A 26,264-nucleotide genomic window follows, 5' to 3' on the forward strand; every position below is an offset into this window, starting at 1 on the left:
TCCTCTCCCCCCACAAAGTTCTGGTGTTGGAAGTGTCACTCAGTTGGTAGAGCACTAGCCTAGGAGTGAAAATGGCTGCAGGTACTGAGTTCATGCAGTGGTCTTGAACCTAGAGAAGAAAAAGAAAAGAACAGCATTTCTCAGGAACCAAGGATACAGCTCAGTGGTAGTAGCTTGCCTGATATGTGTCAAGGCCTTGAGTTCTATCCCCAGCACCACAAAATTCGGTCAGTCAAGCTGGGCACCTGTAGCTCACACCTGTAATCCTGACTAAGGTGATAGATCTGAGGATTACAGTTCAAAGGCAGCCTGGCTGGGCACCGGTGGCTCACATCTGTAATCCTAGCTACTCAGGAGGCTGAGATCTGAGGATCATGGTTCAAAGCCAGCCCAGGCAGGAAAGTCCATGAGACTCTCATCTCCAATTAACCACCAGAAAACCAGAAGTGGCCCAGTGGCTGAAGTGGTAGAACACTCACTTTGAGCTGAAGAGCCGAGGACAGTGCCCAGGCCCAGGATGGACAATAAAAACAAAAACAAAAAACAAGGTGGGCCTGTGTGAGCCCATCTATAATTCCAGAACTTGGGAAGCTGAGGCAGGAGGACTGAGAGTCAGAGGCCAGTCTGCGCTACACAGGTGAAATCCTATTTTAAAAAAGAGAGAGAGGGGCTGGGAAGGTGGCTCAGTGGTAGAGCGCTTGCCTTGCACGCATGAGGCCCTGGGTTTGATTCCTCAGCACCACATAAGAAAAAGAAAAAAGCCGGAAGTGGCGCTGGCTCAAGTGGTAGAGTGGCTAGCCTTGAGCTGAAGGGCTCAGGGACAGCGCCCAGGCCCAGAGTTCAGGCCCCATGACCGGACCCAAAAAAAAAAAAAAAAAGAGAGAGAGAGAGCCGGGCGCTGGTGGCTCACACCTGTAATCCTAGCTACTCAGGAGGCTGAGATCTGAGGATCACGGTTCAAAGGCAGCCTGGGCAGGAAAGTCCGTGAGACTTTTTTTTTAATACTCTATTATATTTATTTAATAAGTTTACTCATGAGCATGTAATTTCACTATAAACTCACCAGAAAAACAAATTCTGGGGGTAAAGATGCTTAGGAAATAACTTGAGTAATTATTACATTCTAGGCCCAAAGTGTTTGGAACCTATTCTGCTTCTACTGTCTCTTCACTTTCTCCACATTCAAACCGCACAAAGTCCACTACAGACACCCCTTGAGGCTGCACATATTGTCCCAATGTTCCCTGAGACTCTTATCTCCAATAAACCACCAGAAAACTGGAAGTGGCGCAGTGGCTTAAGTGGTAGAGCACTCGCCTTGAGCTGAAGAGCTAAGGGACAGCGCCCAGGCCGAGTTCAAACCTCTTGTTTTTTTTTTCCAGAAGAAAGGTTTATCAAGTACCATTTGCATATGGGGAAACTAATCTTGCTTTGGTTTACGTGCGTTTGATATGAGCAGTTTATTAACCTTTCACTGGGCTTTCATTAACTTTTTTTTTTCTTTTCTGTGGGTCGTGGGGCTTGAACTCTGGGCCTGGGCGCTGTCCCTCAGCTCTTCAGCTCAAGGCGAGCGCTCTAGCTTGAGCCACAGCGCCACTTCCGGTTTTCTAGTGGTTTATTGGAGAAAAGAGTGTCACAGACTTTCCTGCCCGGGCTGGTTTTGAACCGCGATCCTCAGATCTCAGCCTCCTGAGTAGCTAGGATGACAGGCGTGAGGCACGGGCTCACTCAATTGTAGTCCTTTGATAACATTTTATGCTGATCTGTGATCCTGCTTGGCCCGCGTCGGGTTCGGCTGGGGGTGGGGCGGAGCGAGTGAGTTGGGGCGCCCTCTGGCGTCCATTGTGACGCCGACAGTGAGTCGGTTTCCCCAGCGAGAGACCGGAGAAGAGCCTGGAAAGACTGTAGAGCTCTGGAATCATGGCTGAGCCCCAGGAGCAGCTGCTGCAGCTGCAGAAGGACAACCGGGACGGGCGACTGCGGAAGCAGGAGCTGGAGGAACTGGTGCGCGGGCTGGAGGCCGAGAGCGAGAGCCTCACCGCGCGCCTCCAGGACCTGCGCGAGCACGAGCGCAGGTGCGCCGGGAGCGCTCGGGGCGGGGTGAGGGGCAGCGCGTGCGAGAGAACCGGCCCTGCCCCGGACGGTGCGGAGTCGGGGGCGGGGCATCCCAGAGTTTCGGGCCCACCCCTCGTGGCCATCGGAACTGGGCCAGTCCTAGGGGGAGGGAGGGCCGGGTCCGACACCCCAACGGTTGTGTGGGAGGCAGGTCCTGTCCGTAGCAGCGGCGGGGCAGGACCAGCAGCGGGATCCTGAGCGCCCCGCACCCTGCCCGCAGCACTCTAAGTTCTTTTTTTTTTTTTTGTCGGTCTTGGGGCTTGAACTCTGGGCCTGGGCGCTGTCCCTCAGCTCTTCAGCTCAAGGCTAGCACTCTACCACTTGAGCCACAGCGCCACTTCCGTTTTTCTGGTGGTTTATTGGAGATAAGAGTCTCACAGACTTTCCTGCCGGACTGGCTTTGAACCGCGATCCTCAGATCTCAGCCTCCTGAGTAGCTAGGATTACAGGCGTGAGCCACCAGCGCCCAGCAAGTCCGTGAAACTTTTTTTTTTTTGGGGTCCGGTCGTGGGGCCTGAACTCTGGGCCTGGGCGCTGTCCCTCAGCTCTTCAGCTCAAGGCGAGCGCTCTACCACTTGAGCTATAGTGCCACTTCCGGTTTTCTGGTGGTTTATTGGAGATAGGAGTCTCACGGTCTCTCCTGCCCGGGCTGGCTTTGAACCGCGATCCTCAGATCTCAGCCTCCTGAGTAGCTAGGATTACAGGCGTGAGCCACCAGCGCCCGGTAGCACTCTAAATTCTCATCCGTAGTCTGCAGCGGAGGCGCAGCCAAGCGACGCGGGCGCTACGAGGGGAAGCGCGGGAGGCGGCGCGGGAGCGCGTGGAGCGGGTTCGGGGGCTGCTGGAGGAGGAGGAGCGGCGCAAACAAGACCTGGTGGGGGCGGGGCCCGGGCCTGCGGGGGGCGGGGCGGGGCCAGGGGCGGGGCCAGGGGCGGGGCGGGCAGAGATCCGGACCGGCTCTTGATTCTCCTCTCAGGAGCTTCACAACCAGATGCTGCAGGAGCAGTGGGAGGAGCTGTCCAGTCAGGTAAGTCAGGGGCTGGGACAGCTTCTATCGCCCGTCCGGTCCCCTGTCCCTTAAGGTGCCCCGTGAGCCCTGGACTCACAAGCCTGGTCCCCAGCTCTTTTACTACGGAGGCGAACAGCTGAGCCAGCAGCGCGCGGAGCAACAACTAGGGACCCAACTGGTAGCGTTGCAGGTACTGAGGTGGGGCTCAGGAGGGGGTGAGGGCGGAGCCGTGGGCGCGGCCCGGGAGACCCCGGGCGGAGGGTCGAGCCCGTGCGCCTGTGCGCCGCTCTGAGGTCCCGGAACCGCCCGTTTGGCTTTTAACATTTCTTGGATCCTTCGGAAGAAACAGCTGGAGTTGGCGGAGGCCAAGTATGCCCGGCAAGCTGAAGCCTTGCAGCAGGTGAGAGGAGCTGGGGTCTTGTGGGGAGGGCGGGCTTCAGAGCTAGATTGTGGAGGGAAGGGGGCCCCTCACGTTTAATCAAGACTCCTCGTACCCCTAGGGCGCACAGCGGACCGAGGAGGCGTGGGCCAGCTTCCAGGAGCAGAGCGGGGTTTTGCAGGTGTGCCTCCCTGAGAACTAGTCTGTGTGTGTGTGTGTGTGTATGCGCGCGAGAACTCAAGGCCTGGAGTCTGTCCCTTAGCTTTTTCGCTCAGAGCTGGTGCTCTACCACTGGAGCCGAAGGTGGTGATGAATTGAGAAAAGCGTCGCATGTAGTTTACCTGCCTAGGCTGGCTTTGAACCATGATCCTCAGAGTTCAACCTCCTGAGTAGCCAGCATTACAGGCGTGAGCCACCAGTCACTTCTGTATACAGTGTGGCCCACTCCTCACTCCCGTTCCTCCAGGAGCTGCAGGGGAAGGTGATGGAGGCGGCGGCTGCGCTGGAGGCTTCGCGAGGAGGCCCGGAAGTGTAAGGGATCTGGAAGAGCGGGATGAGGGGTGGGGACGCGGGTGGGGCCCGTGGCAGGTGGCTCACCTCCAGTGCCTGCCTTGCAGGTGGAGCTCGCAGCCCCGTCGGGCGCAGGCCTGTACCGGCTCGCTCATGGAAGAGGTGGCCAGGGCGGACTGCGTGAGCGCCGGCCGGGTCGGGCGGGCTCGGGGCTGGAGCGGGATTCAGCCTCTCCAGGAGAGACCTGGACGTTGCTCCTTCTTTGTAGGAGAAGCGACTGCTAGGCGTGGGGAGCATCAGGTGAGCCCGGCGGAGGGTGAGCGGGCTCCAGTTCCCCATCTTGGTGCCTCTCCAGGCCGCCGCCCATCTGCCCGTCTGTCTGTCCTCCGGTCCCTGGCAGGCTGTGGGCACTGAGCGCGCTGCAGACACTGCTGCTGCTCCCACTCGGTTTCCTGGCGCTGCCGCTGCTCTACATGGTGCTGACGAAGCCCGACTTGCCGGGCCTCCCACACCTCAGCTCGGAGGTCGCCCTCCGCCGGCTGCGCTACACGCTGTCCCCGCTGCTCGAACTGCGCGTGCGCGGTCTGCTGCCTGCCTAACGCACATCATGCCCGCTGTCTGGACTTAAGTGTCCGTGTGGTTTCTGGGGCGTGCGTAGGGGGTGGCCGCGACGGGGCCTCCGTGTCCCATGGGACCCAGCCACCGTCCCTAGCACCTAAGCTCCGCTGTTGCATGGAGGCCACCAACCTTTATCCCAAGTTGTAGGCTGAGAGGAGTTCCGATTCTGTAGTTCTCATTCTTCAGCGGCTGGGTATGTCTCTTTGGAGCTTTTCCTGTGTGCCTGGGCGATGTAGTTATTTATTTAGCTAGTTGGGGGCTTGAACCCAGGGTCTGGGTGCTGTCCTTGATGTGCTTTTGCTTCATTTCCAGATTGTTTTTAGTGGTTAATTGCAGATGAGTCTCATGAACTTTCCTGCCTGGGCTGGCTCTGAATCTGCATCCTCTGATCTCAGCCTCCTGAGTAGGTAGCATTACAGGTCTGAGCCACAGTGGATTGTTTAAAAATGAATGTTTTGTTTTGTGGAAAATTGTGTGTGTGTGTGTGGGGGCTGGTGCTCTACCACTTGAAACAAAGCTCCACTAAAAGCCTTATGATAGTTATCTGGAGATAAAGAGTCTCATGGAGTTATGGAGTTCCCTGCCTGGGCTGGCTTTGAACATCTTAGTATCCTGAGTGAGTAGGACTACTGACACGAGCTGATTTTGTTATGTGGAATGTTTTTTGCTTTGTGTATACGCGCTGGTACTGGCGACCAGGGCACTGTCCTGTTTTTGCTCAAGGCTGGTACTCTACTGCTTGAGCCACGTCTCCAGATCAGGTTTTTGCCAGTCCTGGGGCTTGAACTCAGGGCCTGGACACTGTCCCTGAGCTTCTTTTGCTCTAGGCTAGCACTCTACCACTTGAGCCACAGCACCACTTCTAGCCTTTTCTGTGTATGTAGTACTGAGGTATCAAACCCAGGATTTCATGCATGCAAGGTAAGCACTCTACCACTAAGCCACATTCCCAGTCCCAGGTTTTTCTCAGATGTTAAGTATTAATACTTGCTAGAAAACGGAGTCTGACATTATTATTTACAAGTACATCAATATTCAGAGGTTAACTATCACAGTCAAAAAAGCATACTGACCACAAGTTATCTTTTCCTACGTCTCAAATGTTTTCATATTTTAGGTATGTTTTACCAGTCAATTTTGTGTGTGTGTGCCAGTCTTGAGGCTTGAACTCAGAGCTTAGGCACTATCTTTGACCTCTTTTGCTCAATGCAAGCCTCTTATCACCTGAGCTACAGTTCCAGTTCCAACTTTTTGGTGGTTAATTGGAGGTAAATGCCTGGGCTGTCTTCAGACCATGATCTTCAGATCTCAGTTTCTTGAGTAGCTAGGATTATAGACATGAGCCACAGGTACAGGGTTTCTTCTGACACAAATGCTGATGGATATTTTTTATTTAGATTCTGGGGTTTGGACTCGGGGTCTTGTTGGTCTTAGTCAGGTGCTCTTAGATCACTTGAACCATGACCTTAGCCTACTTTTGTTTTTCAGGGTCAAGGTCTCTATGTGTTGCCCAGGCTAAATTGACATTTTCTTGCCTATACCGCCCAAAAGCTCAGCGTACAGAGGCTATCTTGCCTTCTCTGTAGACATTTCATTTTTTAATTTTTAAAAAAAATTATGGGTGATAGAAATTAAATTTGTCTATGGACTCATGTGTTTTGAGTTTTAAAGAATCTATTCTTAGCTAGGTGCTGGTGGCTCATGCCTATAATCCTAGCTACTCTGGAGGTTTAGATCTGAAAATGGACTTTCAAAACCAATCCAGGCAGGAAAATCCATTGTTATCTACAATTAAGTGGAGGTGTAGCTCAAGTGGTAGAGTGCTGTCCTTCAACAAAAACATTCAGGGACAGGCCCAGGCCTGAGTCTAAGCCCCAGGACTGGCATGCAAACACACACACACACACACACACACACACAATTCATTGAGACATTTGTCATGACATTCAAATGTCATTCAGACATTTGTCACATTTTCTTCTGAATGATTTTTTTGGTGATACCGGGGTTTGAACTCAGGGCCTCAAGAACAACTACCACTTGAGCCATTTCTCCAGTCTAGCACTGTGCTGTCCACAGTGTGTTGTGTCTGAGATGGAATCTTTCAGACTTTTCTACCCAGGCTGGCTTTGAACCTTGATCCTCAAATCTCCTAAGATGTTAGGATTACAAGTGTGAGCCACTAGCATCTGACTTAGTTATTTTCGATAGGTCTGTGTGAAATTTAAGACATAATCACAGCCTGGACTGTGAGGTCCTTGGCCCTGGGGTGGGAGCCTCTCACCTTTGGGCATCTGGCTAGGAACCATCCTCACCCACTCTACCCGCTGCGTGCCATTAACCCAGCCAGGCTTTCCAATACAGCACATTTTTGGGGTTTTTATTTTGTACACATTGGTTAAATATTAAGTTGCATTTTTTCTTATACACAAGAAAATACTTCATGTACCTATGTAAGAAGACAGGCAGGGAGCGTGTCCAGTGCAGACAATTTCACACCTGTGCGCAGACAGCACCATCACGATTGTCGACTCAGTCTCTGGTGTCACTGAAGCACTGCACACTCATGCCACGCCTAGGGAGCAGCTCAGCTGCTGAGGGCTGCAGTTCTTTTTACTATAAAACAACCCTGCTGGGTGAGATGATGGGGCTGCAGGCAGCTCACCCAGTGATCACAAGGTGGGGCCTCTTGGGGCATCAAGGGGTGGGAGTGCTCACAGGCTCCACGATTGAGGAAGCTTCAGAATGGGTGGCTCAGGGCAGAGGGGCTGGACTTCAGAAAGTCCCTCCCTAGTAGGGGATATCATTCTGATAGTACTGGATCATGTCGTAGGTCCGGCTCCTGGAAGACCAAGGGGACATAATGAAAGGTTTACCCATCTTCCTTTTTTTTTTGGGTCCGGTTGTGGGGCCTGAACTCTGGGCCTGGGCGCTGTCCCTCAGCTCTTCAGCTCAAGGCTAGTGCTCTACCACTTGAGCCACAGCGCCACTTCCAGCTTTTTTCTTTTTGCTTATGTGGTGCTGAGGAATCGAACCCAGGGCCTCATGCATGCAAGGCAAGCGCTGTACCACTGAGCCATCTTCCCAGCCCTACCCATCTTCCTTTGCCACCTAGCTCCTGGACCTCAACCTGGCCCCCTTCATATTCTCAGCCTTCTCACTCAGCCTGGACCTGTTTTACTACATCTTAGACCCTCACTTGTTCTGTTTCTCGGACCGCTTTCATACCCTTAAGAGATGTCATTGGCCATTTCCCCTGGTGTTCTCATGATGGCTCTAAGCTTCCACTTCTGTCTTCTCTGTGCCTAGTAGCCTGCTGAGCCTGCTCTGCCCTTTTTACACTGCCCTGATTAGGGCAGCACATCTTGTGGGCAGTCAGGGAAACTTCTCTGTTTTCCTCTCAGGCTCAGGCTTCTTTTGTTGTTGTTGGTGGTGGTAGTGGTTGTGGAGCTTGAACTCTGGGCCTGGGCACTTTCCCTGAGCTCTTCAGCCCAAGGCTAATGCTCTACCACTTGAGCTACAGTGCCACTTCTGGTTTTCTGGTGGTTAACTGGAGTTAAGAGTCTCACAGACTTTCCTGCCCAGGCTGCCTTTGAATCACGATCCTCAGATCTCAGCATCCTGAATAGCTAAGATTACAGGCGTGAGCCACCAGTGCCCAGGTCAGGCTTTTTTTTGTTGGTCCTGGGACTTGAACTCTGGGCCTGGGCTCTGTCCCTCACCTCTTCAGCTCAAAGTGAGCGCTCTACCACTTGAGCCACAGTGCCACTTCTAGTTTTCTGGTGGTTAATTGGAGATAAGAGTCTCATGGAGGGGCTGGGAAGGTGGCTCAGTGGTAGAGCGCTTGCCTTGCATGCCTGAGGCCCTGGGTTTGATTCCTCAGCACCACATAAGCAAAAAGAAAAAAGCTGGAAGTGGCACTGTGGCTCAAGTGGTAGAGCGTTAGCCTTGAGCTGAAGAGCTGAGACAGCTCCCAGGCCCAGAGTTCAGGCCCCATGACCGGACCCCCCCCCCGCCCCCCCCCCCCAAAAAAAAGAGTCTCATGGAGCCAGGTGCCAGTGGCTCACGCCTGTAATCCTAGCTACTCAGGAGGCTGAGATCTGAGGATTGTGTTTCAAAGCCAGCCTGGGCAGGAAAGTCCATGAGACTCTTATCTCCAATAAACCACTAGAAAACCGGAAGTCACGCTGTGGCTCAAGCGATAGAGCGCTTGCCTTGAGCTGAAGAGCGCAAGGATAGCGCCCAAGCCCAGAGTTCAAGCCCCATGACTGATTAAAAAAAAAAAAAAAGTCTCATGGACTTTCCTGCCTGGGCTGGCTTTGAACCATGATCCTCAGATCTCAGCCTTCTGAGTAGTAGGATTACAGGCGTGACCTACTGGTGCCTAGCTCACCCAGCAGCCCTTTTAGGCAAGATGGCCACCCCCTAGCCTCCTACTTTAGGGATGGAGTGGCTCAGCCTCCTTTCCTTGTATTTAGGGGCTCCCTCTGTGGATTAGCTCAGATTCCTAGAGCTGCTCCCTTTCTCACCTGTCAGAGCTGCCTTCTTCTTGTTTGTACCTGACACTTCAGCCTCTATAGATGAGGTCTGACTCCTAAACCCTGCAGGAGAAGCTGCCAGCACCTTCCTTGCTCTTGGCCTTGCAATTCTGGGTCTTCTTTCTGGCTTCCTGCCTTTCACTTCTAAGTGTTCCCCTCAGCACTCCCCTGGGTGCTCTAAACCAGCACCTGTTGCTCCCTGACAACTCTCACTAAGGCTCAAGTAATCATGGGTCTTCCACAAGAAGAGCAGCTCAGGGACAGCAGGAGCCTTGTCACCTGCTCTGCACCCAATCCTGTCAGTACTTTGTGACCAAGGAAGAGGGCAGGGATGTGACTTGCCTGTTGCTGAGGAAACAGCTTTGGATCACCTTCATGATGAAATTTGCCGCCTCCCGCTCGGTCATATTGGGGCTAAACCTGTGTCTGGGGAGAGAAGAGTAGGGCTGCATTGCCACTGATGCCTCTCTCAGTGGGAGGTTCTGCTTGTGCATTGGACTTCAGTGGTTGTGGAAATGTTTCCAGCTAAGGGCTATGGCCTAGAATGGCACCTACCACAGTCTGTTTCCCAAAAGCTGAGAACAGTACCTGGTTTCTCAGCATGTTCCAGGCCTGAGTGGCCCTGTGAAGAGGAGTAAGCTTTAAGGAAGCTAAGCTACTGCAGCCCCAGGGCCCGGGGATGGGGGTTTGGTGACCACCTTGGTTTCCAAGGACATGGCTATCAGTTACAACCACATAGAAGGCTCCCATGTCTGGGTAGTCTCAGCCAAGGACAACTTCCCCATGCGGCCTGCACATCCACTGAGAAACCTACTTCAGCAACTTGATTGTCTGGCCTCGGAAACATGGCAGGCCTGTGTCCAACATGAGCGTGACCAGAGAGACGACTGCATCCATGTAGGGTCTGTGGAGAGAGGTGGAGGGATGAAGAGAAGACAGGCCAGCCTGAGCCTGCTACTTCTGCCTCTCCCTCCAAGACACCCACACGTGTGTTCTGGGCCCCCAGCCCTTTACATGGCTTTGCTGGGGCTATTCACTGACCCTCCCACCACCAGGGCTGAGTGCTCCCGCCCTATCCCACATGTGAGGACTCCAGCAGTGGAGTCCTCTTTGTCATTCATGACAACAGTACTTGAGTATCACACACTGTGTGTGGTCTTGGCTAAGTGACATGCACTATGATGCAATGGTGGATGGGATGCCCAGAAGAGGAAGCCTAAGGCTGAGGGGTGTCAGGCAAATGAGTTCTGGGAGACTGCAGGATGTGGCTGAAAGCCCAGATAGAGGTGACTTGCACAGGGAAGCCAAGAGAAGGTAGAGACAAGGGGTTCTCTCTCTCCACTTAATTCTCCAGGGTGCTTGAGCATGCTCTTTGCCAGCATCAAAGGGCTGTCCCCACTGTTCCTCACGCCCTCCATACATTGCCCCAGGGCTTACCGCACAGCTAGGTAGCCTCGGACGCACATCTCCATGAACCATTTGAATGGCGTGGCCTCCATCTTGCCCCCCATGATCATCACCATCTCGTCTGTCAGCTTGATGTCTGGCTCCCAGCCAAGGTTGCCACCCGGTGAGCTTTCGAACATGAAGCCAAAGTCTGCAAAATCCCAAAGCCTGTCATTGGGTGGATATGCAGGGTCAAAGAAGGAAAAGGGCTCTAGGGATCCCATGAACTGTCACACCAAGAGCAGGCTATATCCTGTTGGGGACAGTGGGGGAGCGCTGAACACGAAGAGGGAGGAGGAAATGGAGGCAGGAACTGGGGTGGGAGTCCCAAAGCTCAGGATGCGGTTCCTGAGCTCATGTGTTAGTTTCCTTTTGCCCATCTAGGTCCTCTCTACAGCAGGATGGCCTGAGGGCTAACAGCTTGGACCTTAGAATTGAATCCAATGCCCACCCTGACCCTCATGGCTAGGTGGTCATGACAGGCTTGCCCCCTTCTGTGGGGTGAGGGGACAGGGAGGTGGTCTGGGGCCCAGCTCACCGATATGGATGATGTGGCCCTTCTTGTCCAGCATGATGTTGCCATTGTGCCTGTCTTTGATCTGCAGCAGGAACAGCAGAAGGCTGTAGGCGGCCATGCTTCGGATAAAGTTGTAGCGTGCCTGTGTGGAAAGTGTGGGCTCATGATGGCTCAGGGGCCAGCAGTGCCCCACCTTGGACGCAGAGCCTGGATCAGTAAGCCAGGCCCTTTCTCCCATTCTCAAGGGTTCACTTTCTTTTCGGGTGATCTAGTTTGAGCTAATGAAGGAGCAGCAGAGGGAAGGGACAGGTGATAACAGGTGGGTAACCAGGGTAGCTACCTGCTGGAAGGCCAGGGTGGACTCATCCCCATATTGACGTGTGAAGTAATCATACATGCCAAAGTCGGTCTGGCGGCCCAGCTGGTCTCGGGAGGTGCAGTCAGGGATGCATTCAATCACTCCACACTAGGAAGGAAGATGGAAGAGTGAGCCTTGAGGAATGCCGGGTGGGAAGAAACAGGCCCCATGCCAGTCTCCTGCTCAGGAAACTTACCCCAGGGGCAGTGGCCACCACCCGGTAAGGGAAAACAAAGAGGTCCAGGCCAACAAGCTGGAAGATGTTCTTGAAGAGGTCGATGATCTGCAGGGCCAGCATATCCTGGGGAGGGAGATGGGGGGAGATGCTAACATCCGGCCTCCTCACAACGCAGCCTACACACCTTCCAGTGGCTCTCAAGGGTCATACAGCACAGAAGCCAAGGTCCAAAAGAGAAGGAGCTGGCCACAACTGGAGTCTGACATGCTGGGTATGATGCTACACTGCTGCAAGGGTATATATGATTAAATAGGAGCTCTGCCCTCCTCGTATGTTCCTCTGGATAGGCATTAGAGGTAGAAGGGCAGGCAGGGGCTGTTTGGCAGGAGCCCTAATTAACTTCATGGCATCTGAACCAAATGAGGGGAAATGGCTGTTTCTCCATATAAGATTCACTTCTTTGGGGGAAAAAAGGCCTGCTCTGCTAGCCTAGCTCCGTTACCTGCCGGCAGTCATCCCCCACTTTGAAGATGGCTGCTTGCCAGCAGATCTTCTGGCCGTCAGCCTCCTGCCTGCTGCACTCATCCTCCGAGTCTGAGCAGCACCGCAGACCTGGGGATAGGGCAGAGGCAGTGCCTGTTAACTGGAGGCAGTGAGAGGCCTCTGAGGAGACCTGGATCTTGAGGATCACTTGTACAAAGCGCTAAGGGAATAAGGGACCCAAGAAACATCACAAGTCAGCTGGCAGAATGATAGGCCCAGGGGCTTTTTCAACCTTTCCAAGTCCCAGTGTCAGCCAAAGAGAGGACTCAGGGATCAGAATTTGTGCAAGGCCATGGAAGGCTTATCTCCACACTGGTCACCATGGCTAGATCTCTGTGCTGGATTGAACTGTGCTCCCCTAAATTCATACCCCAAATCTCAAATGGGATCTCAATCGGAAATTTAGTCTCTGTAGAGTTAAATAAGTCATACTGTTGGGCCATGGGTATCTAATTCAATGACTTGTGTCCTTGTAAGAAGGAAGTTTGAGGCTGGAAATGTGGCTTGGTGATAGAGTGCTTGCCTAGCATGCATGAAGCCCTGGGTTCCATTCTTCCTTACCACATAAACAGAAAAAGTGGGAAGTAGTGCTGGGGCTCAAGTGGTAGAGTGCTAGCCTTGAGTAAAAGCAGCTCAGGGACAGTACCCAGGCCCTGAGTTCAAACCCCAGGACTAGCAAAAAATAAAAAAAGAAGTAAGTTTGAAGGAAGTTTGATACCTAGGGCAGAGATGCCATAAGAAGATAGGGAGAGCTGGAATGATGAGTTGCAAGCCATGGGAAAGCTACCACCACACCAAGGGCTGTGAAGCCACTCCAGGCTGAAGAGGCAGGTGATGGTCTGTCTTGGAGGGACTAGGGGCCCACATGCCTGGCTTGATGCCATACTCCCTGCCTCCAGAGACCACACACACCCAGGCTGTGAGGATTTGTTAAGTATCCCAGAAAAGCACATGCTACTCAGCCTCAACAGGAAACTTCCTGGACGGGCCCGCTGACTTGGATTGACATATATTCAGGGTGGCATGTTGGTCACTGCATATGTTCCCTGCCATCTCTGAATGGGCAGATGCAGGAACAGACAGCTGTTATGGGGGAGTAGGCCTAACGCAGCTGGCCTTAGCTAGGAAAGCATTGAGTCTTCAACTAAAGCAGAAGTACTCACTGACCTTCTTTTTCAAGTTCACTCACTCCACATCGTTTCACCTTAAATTTAGCCAGATATGGGGCTTTTGCAGCACTAAAAAAAAAAAAAAAGGAATATGGCACATGTGATGAGTCAAATACAAACTACTTTGACTGATTCCTGTAATCCTACTAAGTATGGGAAGCCTCAAATAGGTGAAATCTTGGTCCAGGCACATGAATAGGTAGGAGGTAAGACCTTATTTAAAATAACCAGTGATTATGAAATGGTAACACCGTCAGTACAACACCGTAATAATAAAAAATTACATTAAACAATAACCAGTGAAAAAGAGGGTTGGGTGTAGCTCTGCAGTAGATTGCATGCTTAGCAATCTAGAGGTGCTGAGTTCAACCCCAAGTCCGGAAAACCTGTATAAGGCAGCTTCAGGAAGGGGTGGGGCAGGAGCAGGTACTTACCTCTGCATTGGTGTCCCTGACTTGTAGTCGATGTCCAGCACGATGGCCTCCGGGTTGCTAGGTAGGTAGCAGCCTGTGTGAGGGTAGAATGAAGGCACGGGGAGTTCACATGACCATGGGGGAGACCATACCATTTCGAACAGACCTCACGTACAGAGTCTGCCTATAGTTACCCCTACCTTACCAAGGGACATCTGCTCCTTTCCTGTGGCACCAGATTTATTCTGTGGCTTGTTGTGGGTCTGTCCTCCCCAACTCTGTGATCCTTCACCGATTCTTCTAGACATCCAATAAACAACCACCCACCCCAGAAGATGCTCCTCTAGGAAGCCACTCTAAGCCTCCCCTTCCCAGATGCTACCACATACGCTAGGGCTTGTGTGGGGCCTGTCCCATTCTCCCGTGTAGAAGCTTCCCACCCTGCCTCCATGTCTCTTCCAGCACCCCTTCATTTGTTCTCCCCACAGAATCCCTTTTTTTAAAAAGACAATGGAGGCAATACAAGGACAATTGCATGCATTAAGAGCCCATTCCTGGGGTGCTAGACACTTGTGAGACCAATTTGTGTGGTGTGGCTGGCCAAACCTTTGTCTCCACACTGGCTCTACACTGCCCTGAGAGGCTGCTCACCTGGCTGTACCTTCACCTCAGACAGAGCTGACAGACAAGCCTTCTTTCTCTCATCGCCTTTAGGGTAGGGCCTAAGAAACAGGACAGAAATACTCTGTTGTCTCCTTAGCCTCTGGGAGACACACCAGGACAGCTCCTGTCTAGGTTCCCTTCTCATTGGATACCCAGCAACTCCTGAAGGCCTTGCCAGGCCCAAGTCATCAGAACACATTCATACCAGTGCACGTGACTTTCATTCCTCATTGAAAAGCCCAGATAGGCCCCAAGGGCCAATGTGGAGCTGTTTCTATTTCTGCCTTTCACTTATGTGTGTGGTATATGTATTGCTGGCTAAGGTACTAGGGGGAAGTTGTCTTGGGGGGTCCCACAGTTCTGGGCTCAAATGCTGTGATTACCACTTGAAGCCACTGCGTGACTTTGGGACCTCAGACCTTCGACCTTAGCATAAGGATGAGAGACAACTGGATCATATGTCTGTTATGAGATGATGCCAGAAAATGCACCTTCTGTTATAGTTTGACCTGGAAAGTTCTTTGGCACACTGGTGGTCTACCCTTAAAGGGGATTGTGGGATACCAGTTTCCTTTCTCTTGATTTCTGACTGTTATGAGGTAAGCAGCGTCCTCTGTATGGTGCTCCCACTATGATGTGATGCCTTGCTACAGGCCCAAAAGTAACAGGGCTAGTGGACTAGCCCTTGGCTAAAAGCTGCAAAACTAAAAGCCTAAAGAAATCAACTTTTCTCAAGCCAGGCACCAGTAATCGCACTTGTAATCCTAGGTACTCAGAAGGCTGAGATCTGAGGATCCTGGTTCAAAGCCAGCCCAGGCAGGAAAGTCCATGAGACTCTTATCTCCAATAAGCCACTCAGAAAACTGGAAGTGGCACAGTGGCTCAAGTGGTAGAGCACTAGCCTTGAGCTGAAGAGCTGAGGGACAGTGCCCAGAGTTCAAGCCCCATGACAGACAAAAAAAACCCCCCAAAACCCAAGGGGTTGGGAAGGTGGCTCAGTGGTAGAGTGCTTGACTTGCATGCATGAGGCCCTGGGTTCGATTCCTCAATGCCACATAAGCAAAAAAAAAAAAAAAAAAAAAAGAAAAGAAAAAAAAAACCAGAAGTGGTGCTGTGGCTCAAGTGGTAGAGCGCTAGCCTTGAGCTGAAGAGCTGAGGGACAGTGCCCAGGCCCAGAGTTCAGGCCCCATGACCAGACCCAAAACAAAAACAAAAACAAAAAAACAAAAAACAAAACTGGAAGTGGTGCTGTAGCTCACCTTGAGCAAAAGAAGCTCAGGGGCAGCACCCAGGTCCAGACTTCAAGTCCCAGGACTGGTAAAAAAAAAAAAAAAAAATCACTTTTCTTCCCTCCTTCCCTTCCCTCTTTGCTTCCTTTTTTCGGTTGGTCGTGGGGCCTGAACTCTGTGCCGGGGCGTTGTCCCTCAGCTTTTCAGCTCAAGTCTAGTGCTCTACCACTTGAGCCACAGTGCCACTTTCGGCTTTTTCTGCTTATGTGGTGCTGAGGAGTGGAACCCAGGGACTCATGCATGCAAGGCAAGCGCTCTACCACTGAGTCACCTTCCCAGCCCTTTGCTTCCTTTTTGGTGCTGAGTTTTTCTTTTCTTTTTTTTTTTTGGGTCTGGTCATGGAGCCTGAACTCTGGGCCTGAGCACTGTCCCTCAGCTCTTCAGCTCAAGGCTAGTGCTCTACCACTTGAGCCACAGCGCCACTTCTGGTTTTCTAGTGATTTATTGGAGATAAGAGTCTCATGGACTTTTCTGCCCCGGCTGGCTTTGAACTGTGATCCCAGATCTCAGATCTGTGTCCTGAGTAGCTAGGATTACAGGTGTGAACCACTGGCTTCTGGCCATTTTCTCTTTTTAATCTCAAGTATTTTGTTAAAGTAACTCAAACTTGACTATCACATGGGTCTATCTGTTATCTTTGTGGGCTAGAAACTATCAGTATTGCTTTTCTACTCAGCACACAGCCCAGAGAGGCCACTGAAGACCCAGTCAGGCTTCATAATGACTACACACTAGAGATAACCCAAACAGCTCTGAAGAACCGTGCTTTCCCTTCTGGAATATGACCCAGTGTCCTTGTCCCATGAAAAGGAGGCAGGACCAAGTGCAATGTGAGATCCACATGAGTGGAGGGCCTAGGCTAACTCATGGGAAGGTGAGTGGGTGAACTGTGGGACAAGGGAGGAAATAAAATGGTGTGTTCACGCATGTTGCCTTGAATAGCCCAGCCAGAGCTGTCTACCTGGCTGTTCATTATGTCTTCAGGTTCCTGGCTGTAGGACACTTGCTCATTTTTTAAAGATCCCAGGCTAGCCAGGCACTGGTGGCTCACACCTGTAATCCTCGCTCCTAGGGTGGCTGAGATCTGAGGATTGTAGTTTGAAACCAGCCTGGGCAGGAAACTCTATGAGAATCTCATCTTTAATTAACCACCAGAAAACTGGAAGTGATGCTGTGGCTCAATGTGGTAGAGTGCTTGTCTTGAGCAAAAAAAGCTCAGGGACAATGCCTAGACACTGAGTTCAAGCCTCAGGACGCCTCCCCCCCTCAAATACACACACACACACACACACACACACACACACACACACACACACACACACACTCTCTCACACACACACAAAAAACAGACAAAACTACTAGGCCAATTCCAACAAGTGGAAGGTATTAAATGAGCCACCCCTAGAAGACAGTTTCTAAAATACTGCACTTACTTGATGATGGCAGACACATTGGTGATCTTGTTAAAGAAATCAAACTCCCGCTGGTAGAAATCCTTGGCGGGGCCAGACAGGGAGCCTGTGATCTCTTCTACTAACTGTTCCAGGAGATCCCCAATGTCAGCTGATGAGGAAACAAAGCTATTGAGCTCCTACTGAAATACGGATACTGGATCTAAGTCATAATGCCATCTTGTCCTTATCTCCATTTTGGCATCTTAATAGATGATGGGGAATTTTCACCCAGTTCTAAGAATACTAGACATGATATAGGACTTTCTTTGATCTGCAGCTGTGTTATAGATTGTTAAACAATATAGAGGTGATATTCTTCGAATTGTAGGTGTGTCATGAGTTGTTTAGCTCCATGGAAGTTCTGCTTCAGAGAATACTTGCCCTTAGTTATACTTGATTGTTCCCTCTAGACAGCTTGCTTCAGTAGAACAAGTTTTGCTAGTCCTCATACCATGTGACATCTGCCTTGGTGTGTTTTTTGCCTTTATAAGCTTTGTAGTAACTGCATTTGGGGCTACTGGTTCTTTGGGATGCTAGTCTGACTGCAGTCGCCAGCTTTCTAATAGACTCCCAACTGACCACTCAAAATGTGGCTTTTCTATATATCTCACTGATCCAGTTCCAATATAACACTTTGGCCACTACAGAGGCACCTCAGGACTGCCCATTAGTGTTGCCTAGGCTATCAGCCCTAGTGCTGTGTGGAATGCCCTCTGTAGACAGAGTATGAGGTCACCATATACTATAATTTCCCCTTCACTGTGGGAAAAGACAAGAGTGCCTGCACAGAGCTCAAAGCAGTGGCCATGTGCATTATGGTCATTACTGCTGCCTGCTTGCAGTAAAAAAAAAAAAAAAAAAAGTTGTATCATCAGAAAATGTCCCTGGTGAAACAATAATCATTAATTTTATTAAATTCTACCATGACTTTTTCTTTTTTGGTGGTACTGGGGCTTGAACTGAGAGCCTTCTACTTGTTTAGTTGGTATTCTAGCATTTAAGCCATATCTCCAGCTCTTATTAATGGAATTTCATTTTTATTATTTTTAATTATTTTAAAATATTTTAGTGGTGGATTGGAGCTTGAACTAAGGGTGTGGGTACTGATCCGTAGCTTTTTCACTCAAGGCTACCACTTGAGACACAGCTCCATTTTCTGCTTTTTGGTGGTTAGAGATAAAGAGTCTCATGAACATTCCTGTCTGGGCCGGCTTTCCATGGCAATCCTCAGATCTCTGCCTTTTGAGTAGTTAGGATTACAGGCATGAGCCACCAGCACCGAGCTGTAACTTTTAAGCTCCACTATAATCTCATGGGAACAGTGTTGGATGTACGTTTCACTGACTGAATGTTATGTGGCATAGAGTATGCCATATGTGTCTATACCATGAAACATGTTGACAAGAAATGATCACTGTTAGATGTTATAAAAGTGTGACCAGGATTGGAGGCATACCTCAGTAATAGAATATTTGCCTTTGGTTTGGTTCCGGCACTAATAACAATCCTTAAAAGCCTTCCTGGGGCATGGCTGTGAGACTTGACTAGAACAGAGCACAGAGTTCTCTGAAGTGGTTTCCAATGCCTCATTGCCATTAACCTTTAACTAATTGCATTTAACTAGTTTGTTATCTATCAACAAAGACTTGCAGCTACCTGAAAGACTAAAGTATCTTTTTATTTTTCATCTGCAAGCCCAAGCAAGGCTAATTTCATGTATTTACTTCAATCCAACATACAGCAACAGATAAAGAACAGAAGCAGAGGGTTGGGAAGGTGGCTCAGTGGTAGAGCGCTTGCCTTGCATGCCTGAGGCCCTGGGTTCGATTCCTCAGCACCACATAAGCAAAAAGCCGGAAGTGGCGCTGTGGCTCAAGTGGTAGAGTGCTAGCCTTGAGCTGAAGAGCTGAGGGACAGTGCCCAGGCCCAGAGTTCAGGCCCCACGACTGGACCCCCCCCCCCCCAAAAAAAAAAAAAGAACAGAAGCAGAGGAGAATCTACCTGTCTTCTCTTGTCAGACAAAAGATGTCATTTATGTTAACATATAAGTAAGATTTAAATTTAGAAATTCTTCAGTGATAATTTTATTTTTTCCAGTCCTGGGGCTTGAACTCAGGGCCTGGGCACTGTCTCTGAGCTTCTTTTGCTCAAGGCTAACACTCTACCAGTTGAGCCACAGCACCACTTCTGGCACTAAGGAATTGAACCCAGGGCTTCATGCATGCTAAACATGCACTTTACCACTAAGCCACCTTCCCAGCCCTTCAGAGATAATTTCTAATCCTGGTTCATACTAATTAGCTATGTCCACAAAAACCCAAGTTTTTTGAGGATCTCAATAGTTTTAAGGAGTCTGAGAGGCCCAGAGACTATTCTAAGAATTCCCCGTCCCCTGCCCGGAGCCAGTTGCCCTTCCTCTCCTAGTCACAGGACAGCTCTGAGTAGGCAGTCAGCAACTTACGCAGGGGCTCTCACACAGCCTGGGGATAGTATCTGCAAGGGGAGTTGCACAAGCTTTGTGAAGGAGGATCCTGCTGCCTTGTGTGTTCAATGCTGAGAAGTAACCGAAGGATGGAAGGAGAGTAGTCTACCAGGGGGCAGCACTGCAAGAAGGCCCCGAGACCATGAAGGCCCTGGGCAGCCACTGAAAGTGTTGAAGATGGGGAAAGAGACCCAAGGAGAGGAGAAAATACTCACGGTCTTTCTGGTGTCCCTCTTCATCTAGGTAGATGTTAGTTTTCATGTTCCAGATAAACTGATGTGCTAGAAGTTGAGATTTAGATGCTGCCCACAGAATATATTCACGCACATAGCCCATCTGCAAGAGTGCAAGGTCATTGTCAGCCTAGGCTTGGAGTTCCCTTTTTACCAGAGTGTCTTCCTACCCAATATAAGAGCTAACTCCCAGTGCTTGGCTCTGGAGCTCCTAATTGTGTGGGTAAGCTCTCCAGGGACGATGGCAAGTCCAGACCAGCAACCAGGTCAAATTCTAGTAGGCTGGTAGATGGGAAGCTGGGACCCAGGAAGATAATTCTGCAATACAGGCCTGGGCCAGCCTGTATTCTTATGTCCGTGGACATAAGAATTACAACTCTCAAACCAGTTTTTGCTGTTGTTAAGTACAAGAAACAAATAGGTTGGGTACCAAAAGCTCCTTTGGAACTGGGTTGTTTAGAACAGTGTTCCCAAGTGACAGGTTCTAGAAGGTGTTATTTTCATGCAGAGCTACTTTCTGCAGGAAACAGTTATGATAATTACTATCCTAAAGATCTATCTTCTAGCCAAGTGCTGGTGGCTCATGACTATAATCCTAGCTACTCAGTATGCTGAAATTTAAGGACTGAGGTTCAAAGCTAGTGTGGGTAGACAAATAACCAGCAAAAAGCTGGAAATGGAGAAATGGATCAAATAGTAGAGTACAGCCATGAATAAAAAAGCTGAGTATTAGTTCAAGCCCCAGTACTGGCACAAAAAAACCCCAAATCCTATCTTCCTGTCTTCTTTTCCTATTCTGGTAACTCCAGTTTTTGATGACCATGTGCTAGGCTAAAGGAGGGCTAGCCTTTCATCCTGTCTAGTAAAGGTATTCTGTGGGGCAGATGTTTCTAACTTCGTTAGTTTGCTTTTTATTTTATTTTAATTATTTTTTTGCCGGTCCTGGGGCTTGAACTCAGGGCCTGGGCACTGTTCCTGAGCTTCTTTTGCTCAAGTACTCTAACACTTGAGTCACAGCACCATTTCCAGCCTTTTCTATTTATATATGGTACTGAGGAATCAAACCCAGGGCTTCATTCATGCTAGGCAAGCACTCTACCATTAAGCCACATTCCTAGCCCCTGTAGTTTTGAGACAAGGTCTCAATAACTTAACTTAAACGGGCCTCTAACTCAAGACTGTCTTGCTTCTGTCTCATGAGTCGCTGGGATTATAGGTATGTGTCATTTTGCCTGGTGGCACTACTATTATGAAACTACCAAATATTATATAGTAGGACAAAGTAAAAAGTAATTTGTTAATGTAATTAGCAACCAGTATTTTCGGTGTTAAAAAATTCAAACATAGGGCTGGGAAGATGGCTCAGTGGTAGAGCGCTTGCCTTGCATGCATGAGGCCCTGGATTCGATTCCCCAGCACCACATAAGCAAAAAGAAAAAAAGCCGAAAGTGGCACTATAGTGGTAGAGCACTAGCCTTGAGCTGAAGAGCTGAGGGATAGCGCCCAGGCCCAGAGTTCAGGCCCCACGACTGGACCCTCCCCCCCCCGGAAAACAAAACAAAACAAAACAAAACTTAAGCATAAAATGAATAGTGAAGGAAACCCTGTAATCCTAATTTGAATTGGAATATCAGATTTTTTTTTTTTGTCCTGGGGATTAAACTCTGGGCCTGGACACTATCCCTCAGCTCTTCAGCTCAAGGCATGTGCTCTACCACTGGTTTTCTGAGGGTTAATTGGAGATAAGAGTTTCATGGGCTTTCCTGTCTGGGCTGGCTTTGAATTGTGATCCTCAAATCAGTCTCCCGAGTAGCTAGGATTACAGGCGTGAGCCATCAGTGCCCAGCTCAGTATAATCTTATGATACATTTTTCTAGGATGAAAAGGTCTAGAAAGGAAGATCAACTTAATGGCAGAGAGCAGACTCAGTAATCAGATTAGTGTACTTCAATGCCATTTTCCACTAAAACTAGTGGCTACTTGGTTGATTCCAAGTATCAGAGTACATGGAATACTAGATACAGCTCTGAGAGGAAGGAAGATGGCTTCCGTCAGCATACTTACCTTGTCATATCTGAGGGCCTGCACAATCTGCGGGATGTAGAACAGAATGGCATCCTGCAGGAGGAGGAGGAATGACTGTGATCTCTGAGGTCTGAACAGCCAACACAGTGAGATTTCATGACCCTGCCTAACAGTGACTGGCAACAGAATCCCGTAGTGGGGCTGAGAACAGTGGAAGGCCTGGGGGACAGTACATGAAATGACCAATGCCTTGAAAACACATAACTGCTGAAGAAAAATGCAAAGAACAAAGCTGTCTTTCCTACCAGAAGAAAATGGCTGAAGGTTATAGCAGACTGTGTGGTGCCGGGGCTTCAGTGAGTCAGGCTCTAGAACATTCTACAGATCACTTCCCCCTTTCCCCCTGAGCTGCATCATGACTGTCAGATGAGGCCCCTAAGCGCCCTGATGGTTTGCTGTCAGGGTAAGAGGCACAGGTGCACTGAGGAGTCTGCTCACTTCTGGAACCAGACGTAAGTATAATGTAAACTACTAATTAAAGCTTAAAAACCAAATCTGAATGTGAACCAAATTCATTTTGACAACTACTTGAATCAAAACAGGAGGAGATGTGTTCTAAGATGGGCTCACATAGTTGGCTGCCTCCCAGGTTGATGAAGCCTGTCTTTCATCTCTCCATTTAAGCACACTAAGCCCCACCTGAGGCCGGTTCTAGCTGCCCTGGCTCACCGGTGGGAAGGACCGCAGAACTTTCACCCCATACTGCGCTGTGAGAGGGTGTGGAGGGTACATGCTGGAGAAGTAGGAGAGGCCTGTGGGCGGGTCCGTGGGTGCCCAGCATAGCACGTGACTGAGCTCCGGGGCATCAGCATCAATGGTGTGCCAGGTAACGAGGAACTAGGGAGCAAATGGGGAGGTAGCATGGTTAGACAGTTCCTCGGGGCCCCTCTGGAAATATCCAGCCCATGGCTCACACCTGAAGATGGATACAAAAAGCTTCAGACACATAATGTAAAACAGCATAAGTATAACTAGATTGAAGTATATTAAGCATTTTCCCACCATAAACATAACAAATGTTACATAGTAAGAATTAGAAAAATTCCGGGCACCAGTGGCTAATGCCTGTAATCCTAGCTACTCAGGAAGCTAAGATCTGAGGATTGCCGTTCAAAGCCAGCCCAAGGGGCTGGGAAGGTGGCTCAGTGGTAGAGCGCTTGCCTTGCATGCCTGAGGCCCTGGGTTCGATTCCTCAGCACCACATAAGAAAAAAGCCCGAAGTGGCGCTGTGGCTCAAGTGGTAGAGCGCTAGCCTTGAGCTGAAGAGCTGAGGGACAGCGCCCAGGCCCAGAGTTCAGGCCCCATGACTGGACCCAAAAAAAAAACAAAAAAAAAACAAACAACAAAGCCAGCCCAAGCATGAATGTCCATGAGACTCTTATCTCCAATTAGCCACCAGAAAGTAGAAGTGGTGCTATGGCTCAAGTGGTAGAGTGTTCGCCTTGAGCTGATAGAGCTGAGGGACAGCGTTCAAGCCCCAAAACCAACCCCTGCCCCCCCCAAAAAAATTAGAACAATTTTTAATCACTGAAGTTTACTAGATCATTGCTATTGTCTGGTGTGATGATTAATCTTGATTGACAACTTGACTAGGTTGAAAAAGGCCCAGGTGAGTAATAAAGCCCTCTTCTGAGTATGTTGATGGAGGCATTTCCAGAAATAACTGGATCACAGGCTGTGACCCAAGAAGTGGGTTAATCCCTTAATAAAGATTCATAATATGAAGGCATTACTGGGAGATAGTGAAAAGTAGATAGAGCCTAGTTGGAGAAAGTGTGTCACTGGTGGGACATGTCCTTGAGGGCTATATATTCATGTCCAGACTCCTTCCTATATTTTCTTTTTTCCTCCTTTTTTTTTTTTCCAGTCTTGGGGCTTGAACTCAGGGCTTGGGCATTGTCCCTGAGCTTCTTTTACTCAAGGCTAGTACTCTATCACTTGAACCACAGTGACATTTCCAGCCTTTTCTGTTTATGTGGTACTGAGGAATGGAACCCAGGACTTCATGCATGCTAGGCAAGCTCTCTACCACTAGGCCACATTCCCAGCCCCCTATATTCCCTTTCTTTGTCTGCCAGTAGGTGATCAGCCTTTTCCCTCTTTTGTATGATCTGATAATCATTATGATCTTCCCAAGTACATGGAGCTAAGCAAAGCAAGCTTCTGAAACCATGAGCCCAAATAAAACTTTCCTTAAGTGTTTCTTAAATTATTCATGTATTTGTTATAGCAACAAAAAGTAACAAATATATCTGTTTTCTTAGTTTTCAGGCATTATTTGAAGTTTGACATGCAGTTTGAACACAAGTCCTGGGTGTGGGCTATCCTACCTTGATAGCTTCAGGGACATCACTAACAGCTCCTGGGTCCAACCGAACAAGACGTGTCACTTCGTTCCCAATGGCTTCTGTGTTCTTGAACCTACAGTGCAGAGGGTGTGAGTAGGTGGCCTAGTTTCCTCACTGCCACAGGAGGGGAGTTAGAGGAAAACACTCAACTGGAGGGTTTTAGACCAATATAAGTGGTCTCTAAATATTCCAGGCTACTACCAGATTAGTAGGTCTGAACACAAGTGTTTGAAAAATAATAGCATCACTATACTTGGGAGGAGGCAGCAGTACTACTGCAAGTTCAAGGACAGCCTGAGCTATACAGTGAGACTTTGTCTCAAGAAAAAAAAGAAAAAGAAAAAATTAGCATTAATAATGGGTTATCTGTGAGGAAATGCCAGAATCTTATACAGAAATTACCCTATACTCATTGTTTAAAGAACCTCCTTTTTGAGTCCTTGCCTTTAGAAACTCTACTTTTACTTAGGACCACAGTCCCTGGCTCTGCTCTTCTGCCGCAGACTATCTATGGGTTAGTGTCTCAGTCCAATCTCATGTAACGGAGATTACCATTACCTAAGTGCTTTGAAGCAATTCAGGAAAATCAGTCTGTGATCTTTCTCCTGAAGATCAGATTAGGATTAGAAAGAGGAAGTAGTCATAAGAGGCAAATTGAGGTTCTGAGTAAAGAAACATCTGCCCTTGGATAGATCCATAAGAGCTGAGGACTGTCTGATGGGACAACACAAAAAGCCATGGTAATCCCTCTCCACTACCATCAGTTCAATCATTCTGTCCCTGTGCGAGCCTCCATACGAGAGCTCACAGGACACCTGACAATCAGCTGCAGCACTTGCCTCCTGAGTGGCCTTGCACTGAAAGATGGCATCTGCCTACAAACCCCAACCCTCTCAAGCCTTTCAGTCTTCAGCCTACTTCCCAGGATGTGTGGCTTTCAGTTCTCATACTGTGGCCCTCAATTCACTATGATAATGTCATCTTAGGGTTCAGGGGCAGTAGCACCCCAGACAGGAGTGTGACAAGTATCACAAGGGTCTTCACTTCTTGGGTCAATGTCTTGAGGACTAGTCTGCCTAACGGCTTTCTAAATGTCCTCAGAGGGTCCACATCATGCTTACAACTCAGCTAGAAGGGCCCTGCATTGGAACTCTGGTGAAGTGGGATGACCTATGTGCCTACCTGGATGGTAGCTGCACAGCCAGGTAAGGAGAGATGCTCCAGGCGAGGTTCACATTATCCTTCCACTGCTTCTCACTCAGGCTGATGTACTTCGACCTCCAATTAGCTACGCTGTTCTCTCCTGCCTGGTCCAGCTCCAGCTCTGGGGCTGACAGTGGGTTGTACCAAGTGATGAGACGCTCAATCTCGGTAGCCTGATGAGACCAGACACAAATGCTAATGCACCTTCTCCAGATATTCACATGCCACTCCTCCCCTGGGGCGCTGTGGTAGGTAGCGGTTGTGGATGTGGGCCTTACCAACAAGGACAGCAACAGTGTCCTGCGCTTCATGTAGTACTTGTGCAGCTGGGAACCCCTGTTAGTTTTCTTAGACATGCCTAGAGAGGAAAGACAAAGCACAAGTATAGTCCCTGTAGACCAATTAACTGCCCAATGTCTCAGATTCTAGAAACAGCTGGTTTTTAGTGCTTTCTTCCTCCATCTGTTTGTCAGGTCACCAGGAGAGGGAGTCAGACTTGAAGGGTGTAACAGCAAATCTCCACTCACCTGACTTCTTAGAGATGGTTGACATGCCACTGGATAAGGGGTAGGTATTGATCCAGCCTTGTGTGGCCTGTTGCCGAGAGCCCACAGTTATATCCAGGTTACTCCGAGTGTCTTGGTTATCTGTGGGCAAACATACCATTCACCCTGGGAATGAGGTAACTGAAGAAAAGGTATCACAGAGAAAACC

The 26,264-nt window shown here is 49.5% G+C and overlaps 2 protein-coding genes across 2 annotated transcripts in view; one reads left to right on the top strand and one right to left on the bottom strand.

The window, feature by feature from the left end:
- Positions 1 to 1,836: 1,836 nt before the first annotated feature.
- Tmem191c (transmembrane protein 191C) lies at positions 1,837 to 4,612 on the top strand. Its single transcript, XM_042666310.1, has 10 exons — positions 1,837 to 2,075; positions 2,866 to 2,989; positions 3,092 to 3,142; positions 3,237 to 3,314; positions 3,468 to 3,524; positions 3,625 to 3,684; positions 3,970 to 4,034; positions 4,121 to 4,193; positions 4,282 to 4,313; positions 4,414 to 4,612. Exons 1-10 carry the CDS (start codon positions 1,921 to 1,923, stop codon positions 4,610 to 4,612), a joined length of 894 nt encoding a protein of 297 aa, XP_042522244.1. The 5' UTR covers positions 1,837 to 1,920.
- Positions 4,613 to 6,983: 2,371 nt separating this feature from the next.
- Positions 6,984 to 26,264, bottom strand: part of Pi4ka (phosphatidylinositol 4-kinase alpha) — a 136,809-nt gene continuing 117,528 nt past the window's right edge. Inside the window, exons 37-55 of the mRNA XM_042666171.1 lie at positions 26,078 to 26,197; positions 25,829 to 25,908; positions 25,530 to 25,723; positions 24,330 to 24,420; positions 22,669 to 22,836; positions 21,979 to 22,032; positions 19,897 to 20,017; positions 17,179 to 17,308; positions 14,445 to 14,515; positions 13,815 to 13,887; positions 13,379 to 13,449; positions 12,171 to 12,280; positions 11,687 to 11,791; positions 11,473 to 11,598; positions 11,154 to 11,274; positions 10,607 to 10,766; positions 9,984 to 10,073; positions 9,512 to 9,595; positions 6,984 to 7,473 (exon numbers count right to left, since the gene is read on the bottom strand). Of these exons, the coding sequence (XP_042522105.1) occupies positions 7,422 to 7,473; positions 9,512 to 9,595; positions 9,984 to 10,073; positions 10,607 to 10,766; positions 11,154 to 11,274; positions 11,473 to 11,598; positions 11,687 to 11,791; positions 12,171 to 12,280; positions 13,379 to 13,449; positions 13,815 to 13,887; positions 14,445 to 14,515; positions 17,179 to 17,308; positions 19,897 to 20,017; positions 21,979 to 22,032; positions 22,669 to 22,836; positions 24,330 to 24,420; positions 25,530 to 25,723; positions 25,829 to 25,908; positions 26,078 to 26,197 (2,021 nt within the window). The 3' untranslated portion in view covers positions 6,984 to 7,421. The remainder of the gene's footprint in view (positions 7,474 to 9,511; positions 9,596 to 9,983; positions 10,074 to 10,606; positions 10,767 to 11,153; positions 11,275 to 11,472; positions 11,599 to 11,686; positions 11,792 to 12,170; positions 12,281 to 13,378; positions 13,450 to 13,814; positions 13,888 to 14,444; positions 14,516 to 17,178; positions 17,309 to 19,896; positions 20,018 to 21,978; positions 22,033 to 22,668; positions 22,837 to 24,329; positions 24,421 to 25,529; positions 25,724 to 25,828; positions 25,909 to 26,077; positions 26,198 to 26,264) is intronic.

This window comes from Dipodomys spectabilis, unplaced genomic scaffold (assembly GCF_019054845.1).
Source record: "Dipodomys spectabilis isolate Male_0828 unplaced genomic scaffold, ASM1905484v1 ptg000363l, whole genome shotgun sequence".
Taxonomy (NCBI): domain Eukaryota; kingdom Metazoa; phylum Chordata; class Mammalia; order Rodentia; family Heteromyidae; genus Dipodomys; species Dipodomys spectabilis.

Bases quoted from the DNA above. Each gene is read 5' to 3' on its own strand.
- Tmem191c (XM_042666310.1), top strand. From the start codon at position 1,921: ATGGCTGAGCCCCAGGAGCAGCTGCTGCAGCTGCAGAAGGACAACCGG. The intron at 3,685-3,969 runs GTGTGCCTCCCT...CCGTTCCTCCAG, and splicing joins AGCAGAGCGGGGTTTTGCAG to GAGCTGCAGGGGAAGGTGAT. The intron at 4,314-4,413 runs GTGAGCCCGGCG...GGTCCCTGGCAG, and splicing joins CTAGGCGTGGGGAGCATCAG to GCTGTGGGCACTGAGCGCGC.